Source organism: Saimiri boliviensis, chromosome 16 (genome assembly GCF_048565385.1).
Source record: "Saimiri boliviensis isolate mSaiBol1 chromosome 16, mSaiBol1.pri, whole genome shotgun sequence".
In the NCBI taxonomy this organism is placed as follows: Eukaryota; Metazoa; Chordata; class Mammalia; order Primates; family Cebidae; genus Saimiri; species Saimiri boliviensis.
This window is the reverse complement of record NC_133464.1, coordinates 76,459,902-76,470,629: the sequence shown is the minus strand read 5'-3', so window position 1 is coordinate 76,470,629 and position 10,728 is coordinate 76,459,902. Positions and strand designations below refer to the sequence as shown.

The following is a 10,728-nucleotide window of genomic DNA, read 5'->3' as shown; positions in this document are numbered from 1 at the left end:
CATGCATATTATCCACCGATCACCATCCATAGACATTCTTTTTATAATTTAAGGTACGTAGCACTTCTCTCAAGTTTGATAAACAGACCTTCTCTAATTTTATTTTTTATTCCATAATTTAAAAAAATTTATTGACACATAATTGTACGTATTTCTGACCATAATGTGTTTTGATACATGTGTACATTGTGTAATGATCAAATCATGGTAATTAGCATATATATCACTTCAACATTTATTATTTCTTTGTAGTCAGAACATTCAAAATCCTTTCCTCTAGCTATTTTGAAATATAATACATTATTGTTAACTATAGTTAACTATAGCCACCTTGCAATGCAATGCACACCACAGCTTATACAATGGAATAATATCTAGCCATAAAAAAGGATGAAATCCTGTCATTTGCAACAACATGGATGAACCTGGAAGAAATTATGTTAACTGAAATAAGCCAGACACAGAAAAACATATACTACATGATTTCACTCATATGTGAAATCTGAAAAGTTAAGCTCACAGAAGTAGAGAATAGAACAGTGGTTTCTATTTGAAAGCCAAAAAAATATACCTTCACTGGCCAGGTGCAGTGGCTCACACCTGTAATCCCAGCACTCTGGGAGGCTGAAGTAGGTGAATCACCTGAGGTCCGGAGTTCAAGGCCAGATTGACCAACGTGGAGAAACCCAGTCTCCACTAAAAATACAAAAAATTAGCCAGGCATAGTGGCACATGCCTGTAATCCCAGCTACTTGGGAGGCAGAGGCAGAGGAAGGAGAATCTCTTTTTTTTCTTTTTTTTTTTTTTTGAGACGGAGTTTCGCTCGTTACCCAGACTGGAGTGCGATCGCGCGATCTCGGCTCATCGTAACCTCCGCCTCCTGGGTTCAGGCAATTCTCCTGCCTCAGCCTCCTAAGGAGCTGGGATTACAGGTACGCACCACCATGCCCAGCTAATTTTTTGTATTTTTTTGTAGAGACGGGGTTTCACCATGTTGACCAGGATGGTCTCAATCTCTTGACCTCGTGATCCACCCGCCTCGGCCTCCCAAAGTGCTGGGATTACAGGCGTGAGCCACCACGCCCGGCAGGAGACTCTCTTGAACCCAGGAGTCAGAGGTTGTGGTGAGCTGAGATCGTGCCATTGCACTCCAGCCTGCACAACAAGAGCGAAATTCCATCCCCCACCAAAAAAAAAAAAAAAAAAAAAATATATATATATATATATATATATATATATATATATAAATATAAATATATGTACCTCCACTGACATCTTCCATTGCAGGTAGATCATCTTTAGTGTCTTCCAGTCAAGGGGAACCACATAGTCATTAGGCAACAAGGACTCTGTGAAAAAAAGAAAGAACTAATCTCATCCCTAATGTCACACAGATTTTTACCCTAAGTGTGAAAACAGGCAAACCTGATATCTAACTCACCATATCATTAAAAGTCTGGTTTTAAAGATATTTCGGTGATGTCTAAAGCTGGAGTTTGTCTCAGATCTCAATCAGTAAACACTACCCAGACTCGAATACTAGGATTCATCTGAGTTCTTGCCTTATTTACAAGGCCACTGACCACAAGCTTGGCTTGTCCAATCTAGCCAAACAAATCACTTCATAGCCTCTGCTTATGGTTTCCCCTTTCCCCTTCCAAGTACATGCCATTTCCAACGATGAAATTCTTTCCCTCTGTTTTTCTTTCAAGCTACATACTTTCTCCCTTGTATAAACAGTACTTATAATGCGCTTCCACATGGAAGGCATTCCAGACAAAACTATAACCTCAAATTCTCTTCTACAATCCTTTTAGCACTACAATTCTCACTCCTAAAATATTCATAGCTTATCATTTACATTTTCTATGTCCAGTAATTTTGTTTTATCTTAGTCTTGTCTCCGCATTTAGAAGGTGAGCTGTTTGATGAATGAGGTCTATTTCCTTTAAAAAGCTTTCTGAAATTTAATTAATGGATGCTTGATTATTGTTGATTATGATGTTATTGTGCATTCAAGGTCAGAGGCGGCTTAGAATACTTTCACAATAGTGCCTTCATGCATTCTGGTGCCTCTCTAAGGCAATGATTGTTCATCTTTATGCATCATAGACCCATCCTGAGAAGCTGACAAAATCAATGGACTTCCTCCCCCAAAATGGTGCAAAATAACCTCCAAAATTTTACATACAAATTCAGAATATGCACCTTGGACTAAGATCCCAGATCTAAAATGTCTTCAGTTATCATTTAAAGCTCCCCAAAGCAAATGCATTTACTTCTAAAAAACTGGTATGTTTCTTTGGTCACATGTAGGAGGTGGGTAGAAAAACTACAGCAAATAGTTAAGATGTAATTATTCACAGTTTACAAATATGATAAACATGATGCCAGAGCCCCAAGAGCAGGTTGATAACTACGACTCCTTGGTCCCAGGACTTAGTCAATCTTTGGTCTGAACTGCTAAGACCAAGTGTATCTGGAATATCAGAAGCTTAGAAGCCAAGTGAAAACACTCAGCGTAACAAGCCAAGATACAGGAGAACTGCAGAAACTGGAGTTTTGGCATCTTGAATCTTACCGATTCTATCCCCAAGGAAGAGCACTAGGAAGTATCAGCTATTGAGTTACAGTAAGGAAAAGTTGGGATAAATATCATAAAGATATTATCTTAAGTATGCTTATGATTGAAGACAATTTTTTTTTGAAACAGAGTCTCTATCGCCCAGGCTGGAGTGCCATGGTGTGATCTCGGCTCACTGCAACCTCCACCTACCGCGTTCAAGCAGTTCTCCTGCCTCAGCCTCTTGAGTAACTGGAATTACAGGCATGCGCCACCACACCCAGCTAACTTTTGTATTTTTGGTAGAGACGGTGTTTCACCACGTTGGCCAAGCTGGTCTCCAACTCCTGACCTCAGATGATCCATCCACCTCGGCCTCCCAAACTGCTGGGATTACATGCATGAGCAACCATGCCCAGCCCAAAAAGAATTTAGTTGGAGTATCAAAAAATCATATTTTTGCTTGTTTCATTCACATGTAGATTTTTTCATTTCAATAACAGTCTTTTTTTTTTTTGGGGTGGAGTCTTGCTTTGTCACCCAGGCTGTAATGCAGTGGTGTGATCTCAGCTCACTGCAACCTCTGCCTCCCAGGTTCAAGCAGTTCTCCTGCCTCAGCCTCTTGAGTAGCTGGGATTACAGGCTCACACCACCACGCTCAGCTAATTTTTGTATTTTTAGTAGAGGCAGATTTTCACCATGTTGACCAGGCTGGTCTCAAACTCCCAGTCTCAAGTGATCATCCGGCCTCAGCCTTCCAAAGTGCTAGGATTATAGGTGTCAGCCACGTACCCGGCCCCAAAATAACAACCTTAGGAGACTGAAGGAGCTTTTTAAGTCAACTGGTCAGACTCCTGTCTCATCAGGGGAGTCCTTCAGGATCCTTTGAACGCCTCCCAGGTTCAAGCAATTCTCCCTCAGCCTCCTGAGGAACTGGGATTACAGCATGCACCATCATGCCTGGCTAATTTTTCTGTTTAAACAAATACAATGCCTTTAAAAACCAAATTCAAGTATTTCAGATATCTTTCCATCATGTAGTCTTTGCCATCCCCCATTTACTAATGTTGTATTTGGGAGCCATAATTGTGAATGAGAAAGGAAAGGGCCATGTGTCAAAATAAAGGCAGAAAGTAGGAAGATTTTTTTCGGTCAGCCAAAGTAGTTCAGGCCTATAATCCCTGCACTTTTGGAGGCTGAGACAGGTGGATCACGTGAGGTTAGGAGTTTGAGACCGGCCTGGACAACATAGTGAAATCCTGTCTCTACTAAAAAATACAAAAATTAGCTGGGCATGGTGGCAGGCGCAGGCAGGAGAACTGCTTTAACCCGGGAGGTGGAGGTTGCAGTGAGCCACTGAGATCGCACCATTGTATTCCAGCCTGGGCGATAAGAGTGAAACTCCATCTCAAAAAAAAAAAAAAAAAAAGAAAAAGAAAGTTTTTGTTTTTGTTTTTTAAGCAGCCATCTCTACTGGTTACATAACCCCTTTTTCCTGCTTCATCTTTCATTTTTCCCAGTATCTATTGAAATTGAGGGTCCAAGTAGTCCACATTCTCAAAGACATTGAGGGAAACGTGAAGACTACCAGCAGCAAAGGGGAGACTTTGAAGATCAAGCACCGTTTGTTATGGGTCCTCACTCACTGCTGAAAAGCATCACAAGATCAATAAACTGCATGAAATCACTAACCACCAGATAGAAACACCTCCAAAATTACTTACATATGTTAAACTAGATCTTTTACTTTTAGCAAAACACACACACACACACACACACACACACACACACACACACACACAACAATTTACCCATTGGAATGCCTGGAGATCCAAAAAGCTTTACCAGTTGAAAGGCAAACCCTTGTGTTAATGGCAGCCCAAGGGAAGTAGCGTCAGTGCTTGTCAGGCCTTGGCTGTCCTCAGCCGGTAATTGCTTAGGTTCTTCCCATCTCTTCAGCTTTCCGTCAAACCTTTCATTTAAAAACTGAAAATCAGAAGCGACTCCCAAAGAGCATGAAGTGTCAGGTTGACTGTGTAAAATTTCTGGAGAAATAAACCCTGCGTCATTTTTTTTATTACCCTCTCTTGTCTGAGATTCGAAAGTCAAAAACAGTTTGTTTGTAAAAGTTGCCTTCCAAATACTAGATATATAATGTAGCACAAGAGAAGGAATATAATTTTCGTAGAAAGACGCAAAGCACCTTAGTCTGTGCTTTGAGTCTTTAGGCAAATGAGAATAATACTGTCCACCACTATTTAGAAGGGGAGCTTTGATAATATCAAGGTAAAACCACAATGGATGATGATCAAAGGTCATAAGTTTTTGCTTATTCTCTTCTTCACTGTTCCTTTCTGAAATTCTGTCTTTTTCTTCTCCCAAAATAATTTTTACTCCTTGGGCTTTTGTTAACAGGTCACATTTCTCCCTTTCTTTTACATTTATATGATTCTGTCCTAATAAGCTAAAGTTTGGTACCAAATTGAAAATCCTTTTCTGCCTCCTTTTCTTATTTTGTGTTGATTCCAAGGCATTCTTTGGTACATCCAGCTGAGGTAAGCAGCTTCTGAAGAGGTTTGTTTCTATGAATGAATCTATAGTTTCAGGTGGAGGTGAAAAATCTTCATTTCCTATCAGTAGCTTGTCTATCAGTATTTCTGGACTGCTTCCTGGTTCTGATGCTCCCATGGAAGTGAAGATCAATTGAATCCATTGCCCTCTGCTGTCAGGACCAGTCAGCTTATGTGCTCTATCTTTCTTTGGTCTCTGTTCACATACAAACTTAAGAAGTCCTGCAGGCCAGCTACCAAAATACGGCTGTCTATCAGAGCCCAACTGTAAATCTTCTTCAGATAAATTGGTTGTGAAAAAAGCCCAGTAATTGATTTTAGTTGCATACAACTGTTCCTCTCTTAAAACATTATCTGACATTCTGGTTCCATGTTGAGGGCACAGAATGGGTTGATGTGGGAGATTTTTATCTACTATTTCTCTCTTCTTCATAAATAAACATGAAGTTTCCACAGGAAGGTCCTGGATGTCCCATGCTATGGTATGCTTATTTCTAATATGCTTTTCTACCTTCATGCCAGAGCAGTCATCAGTTGTTACACAGGAAAGATTTTGAGTCACTATTGGACAAGTAACAGCGCTTTGATTTAGCATCCATGACAAACTTAAAAACAAGTTATCACCTTCCTTAGAGAGGGAATTCTTTGGTGTGTTGTCTAATTCAACTATAGACATAACGTTTTGGAAACTGTCTTTAGGATGTAAGTTTTTCCATCCTTTTTCTTTATACCCATTCACAAAATCTCTGACTTCATTTTGTAGACCACCAGTGAAGGGGTATTCCGATTCTCTTCTGGTCTTTTCAATTTCTTCCTCTTCCCTCTGAGTTGGGTCCTGATCTCCTGGTGTAAGGTCATTTGAGAATTCAAATGAGTTTTCCTCCATGATTTTACTCTGACTGTTCTGCTTTTTGTTTCTTTTTCTGTTTCTCTTCTGTTTGGTTTTGCTGAGCCTATGCCCAGTTTTCTTCAAAACTCTTTCTCTGAAATAAAAAAGAATTAAGAAAATGTACGACTTAATTATGTGCGTAACATAAGCAAACTATAACATCATACTCTTCATGCGCATATTGAAAAACCTTTAGTACAAGAGATTCTCAATGTGAATGTACTTTTCGTTGGGTTTGTTTTTTGTTTTGTTTTGTTTTGAGTTGGAGTCTTGCTTTGTCACTCTTGGCTCACTGCAACCTCTGCCTCCCAGGTTCAAGCAATTCTCCTGCCTCAGCCTCCCAAGTAGTTGGTATAATATAATGCCCACCAGTATGCTCGGCTAATTTTTTTGTATTTTTAGTAGAGATGAAGTTTCACCATGTTGGCCAGGCTAGTCTTCAACCCTTAACCTCAGGTGATCCGCCTGCCTCAGCCTCCCAAAGTATTGGGATTACAAGTGTGAGCCATGGCACCAGCCATACTTTGTACTATATTTAAAATCACTTTTAAAAAGAGATGCTTTAATCCTATACATTAAAAATGAATATGCTTTGAGAAAGCTAAAGCTAATATACATGTAACCATTTCATAAATCAATAACTTGGTAAAAACCTAATATTTTCCTTAAAGGACATCTTTCATATATGAGCATACATTGACAGGGATATGTTCAGAGAAACGCATCCTTAGGCAATTTCATCACTGTGTGAACATCATAGTGTGTACTTACACAAATCTACATGATATAGCCTATGCCACACCTAGGCTATATGGTATAGCCTATTGTTCCTAGGCTGCAAAACTGTACAGCTGGTTACTATACTGCATACCGTAGACAACGGTAACACATTAGTAAGTATTTATGTATCCAAACATATCTAGAGGCCGGCTGCAGTGGCACATGCCTGTAATCCCAGCACTTTGAGAGGCTGAGGCGGGTAGATCACCTGAGGTACCAGTCAGGCCAACATGGCAAAAAAAATTAGCTGGGTATGGTGGTGCAATGCTATAATCCTAGCTACTCGGGAGGCTGAGACATGTCAATTGCTTGAACCTGCAAGGTGGAGGATGCAGTGAGCCAAGATCATGCCACCACACTCCAGTCTGGGTGACAGGGCAAGACTCGGTCTCAATAAAAAATAATAATAAAGGGCGGGGCACGGTGGCTCAAGCCTGTAATCCCAGCACTTTGGGAGGCCGAGGCGGGTGGATCACGAGGTCAAGAGATCAAGACCATCCTGGTCAACATGGTGAAACCCCGTCTCTACTAAAAATACAAAAAAATTAGCTGGGCATGGTGTTGCGTGCCTGTAATCCCAGCTACTCAGGAGGCTGAGGCAGGAGAATTGCCTGAACCCAGGAGACGGAGGCTGCGGTGAGCCGAGATCGCGCCATTGCACTCCAGCCTGGGTAACGAGCGAAACTCCGTCTCAAATAATAATAATAATAATAATAATAAATAAACATATCTAAAGTTGGAAAAGGTACAGACAAATATGGTATTATAATCTTATGGGACTACTGTCATATATATGCTCTGTCACTGACTGAAATTTTGTTATGTGGTGCATGTCTGTATATATAAAACCTACCAATAAATAATCTTGGACTTCCTAACATCTTAGATTTTGAAAATTAAAAAGTGGCTGTTATAGTCTCAGAATGGGACAAATTTAGTGGCTTTAATAGCTAAGTTTCCTCTAGACATAAAGAATGGTTGATAGTGAGCTGTCGAGTCCAGTGTTTGGGTAGAATGCTGCTAACTGCCCATATTTTGGTGGTTCTAAACCACAGACTATACCACTACTCTGTGGGGTACTTGGAAATGTGTAAAGGCATTTTTGGTGGCCAGAATGACTGGTAATGGGTTACTGGCATTAGGGCCTGAGGCCAGGGAGGCTAACCATCCTGCAATGCCCTCTGAAAAATTATCCCATCCAAAAGAACAATGGTGCTTTCATCCAGCACACTGAAAGTTCATAGCTCCCTTTAAGTGAAGACAATATTTGATCCTAAGAGAGAAAGGAGGATTTAGGAAATCTTCTAATTTAGAATGTAAAGATCTAGTTATCCAGTCTTCACCCTGGATAATCAGAGTCAGGGTCAAGGTGACAATGGAGACATAGTAAAAACTAGTAGGGGAAGGACAATTGACACCGCTGACAGGAAAATCCAGGACCGAGGAATAGAAAAGCAAGCAAACAAACCTGGAAGAAGAAAGAGATGATGAGGCAAAGAGAACAGTCAATTGATTGTCTGGGCACTGAACAAATCAGATTAAACCTACCCCCAGCTGCTAGCCTGATTTGTTCAACATGCTGGGGCAATTTTCAATACGTAGGACACACGAAAATCTTGTTCTTTGTCACTTAATTGCTGCTGCCCTTCTTTACACATTCCTAGATGTTGGTTTAGAAAGAACTCTAAGGAACATTAACGTACCTAGAAACAGTTGTGATGGGGCCTCTATAAAAAGAATATTGAATAAAGCATGCCATCTGTCATTGTAATTCTCCTTCATGGCCAGTTCTACCTGATTCCAATGAAAGTCCTAGTTGTAGTCCAAGGGGTAATGTCAGTTATGAAATTCATCCTGCAAACTAGTATGTCATTCTGAAAACAAACTCTCCTGTCTTTGCTCAAATGTGAACCATTCTGTTGCAGGGCAAGGAGAAAAAGAACAAATAGAGTTTGTTGTATTATTCATTTGATTAAACAGTAATATACTAAGGACTTAAGACTCACTGCAGCACTGGTGATTCTGCGGAGCTTAATGCACTAATGTATAGTCACTGTCCCTCAGAACAGCTCTCTACTGTACAAGCAAGGAGAAGAGCCTTACTCTAGGGAAATGCAGTTACTGAAATACGGCTCATCATCAAAATGTTTATAGTTCCATATGCCATCAGAAAGAGTAAGGTCTACAATTGTACTTGGAAGATTGGCTTCAAAAAAAGGATGTGCCGAGGCCGGGCGCGGTGGCTCAAGCCTGTAATCCCAGCACTTTGGGAGGCCGAGGTGGGTGGATCACAAGGTCAAGAGATCGAGACCATCCTGGTCAACATGGTGAAACCCCGTCCCTACTAAAAATACAAAAAATTAGCGGGGCATGGTGGCGCGTGCCTGTAATCCCAGCTACTCAGGAGGCTGAGGCAGGAGAATTGCCTGAACCCAGGAGGCGGAGGTTGTGGTGAGCCGAGATCGCGCCATTGCACTCCAGCCTGGGTAACAAGAGTGAAACTCTGTCTCAAAAAAAAAAAAAAAAAAGGATGTGCCGGGCGCGGTGGCTCAAGCCTGTAATCCCAGCACTTTGGGAGGCCGAGGCGGGTGGATCACAAGGTCAAGAGATCGAGACCATCCCAGTCAACATAGTGAGACCCCGTTTCTACTAAAAATACAAAAAATTAGCTGGGCATGGTGGCACGTGCCTGTAATCCCAGATACTCAGGAGGCTGAGGCAGGAGAATTGCCTGAACCCAGGAGGCGGAGGTTGCGGTGAGCCGAGATCGCGCCATTGCACTCCAGCCTGGGTAACAAGAGTGAAACTCTGTCTCAAAAAAAAAATAAAAATAAGCCGGGCGCGGCAGCTCAAGCCTGTAATCCCAGCACTTTGGGAGGCTGAGGCGGGTGGATCACGAGGTCAAGAGATCGAGACCATCCTGGTCAATATGGTGAAACCCCGTCTCTACTAAAAATACAAAAAACTAGCTGGGCATGGTGGCGCGTGCCTGTAATCCCAGCTACTTAGGAGGCTGAGGCAGGAGAATTGCCTGAACCCAGGAGGCGGAGGTTGCGGTGAGCCGACATCGCGCCATTGCATTCCAGCCTGGGTAACAAGAGCAAAACTCCGTCTCAAAAAAAATAAAATAAAATAAAATAAATAAATAAAAATAAAAATAAAAATAAAAAAATAGAAAAAGAATGTTAAGCTTACTATGTATTGGGACTGTTTAATTACCTTACATGTACCTAATCTTCAAAACTATATGAAGTAAGGGCAAAGGTTAGTTTTAACCCCATCTTAAAAGACAACTAATATACAGAGAAACAGAACAATGTGCTCAGAATCACATGGCTAGGGCAGGTTCAGACCGAGTTTGATTGGCTCTAAAGTCTGCACTCTTTAACCATTATGCAAAACTGCCTCTCGATTTAAAGAGCAAATTGTACAAAACATTTCCTTCTCTCTTCTTCCTCCTCTCATTTTCAAATCTGCAAATGTGCATAACAGAAGATACTCAGCTGGCAAGGGTTGAGTCTTGTTCATGAGAGCTGTTATTGGGCCTCTCTTATCACTAACTTAACAGTGTCTTGAAACTTTTATCCTGTCATTTCTCCTTTCTCTGGATGAAATCAAACAAGAAACAAGAGGAAGTGAAAGTAGATATTGTGGAGCCAGAGCCTTTCTCCCTAATCTGCCCTCATGTCAAGGCTCCATACAAGCAATGGGAAAGCCAGAATAGATGGCCCACAACTGAGATCAACAGATGGGCACGAGTAACTCCTAGAGTTAATTCACTTATGGGGTGGAGGTAGTGAGAAGGGGTCACATTCTGGATACTGTTTTGAAGGAAAAAGAAGTAACATTTGAAAACAAATCAGATATAGGGTATGGGGAAAAAGATAAGAAGCAAGTATGAGTACAAGGAGATTGGCCTGACTAAT

The 10,728-nt window shown here is 41.1% G+C and overlaps 1 protein-coding gene across 4 annotated transcripts in view; it reads right to left on the bottom strand.

The window, feature by feature from the left end:
• The window catches only part of N4BP2L2 (NEDD4 binding protein 2 like 2), a 152,221-nt gene that overhangs the window by 37,755 nt on the left and 103,738 nt on the right, over nt 1–10,728 (bottom strand). For all 4 annotated transcript variants that reach the window (XM_074387864.1, XM_074387865.1, XM_074387863.1 and 1 more), the window contains 2 exons: nt 4,375–6,116; nt 1,264–1,349 (listed from right to left, as the gene is read on the bottom strand). In XM_074387864.1, the coding sequence (XP_074243965.1) occupies nt 1,264–1,349; nt 4,375–6,116 (1,828 nt within the window). The remainder of the gene's footprint in view (nt 1–1,263; nt 1,350–4,374; nt 6,117–10,728) is intronic.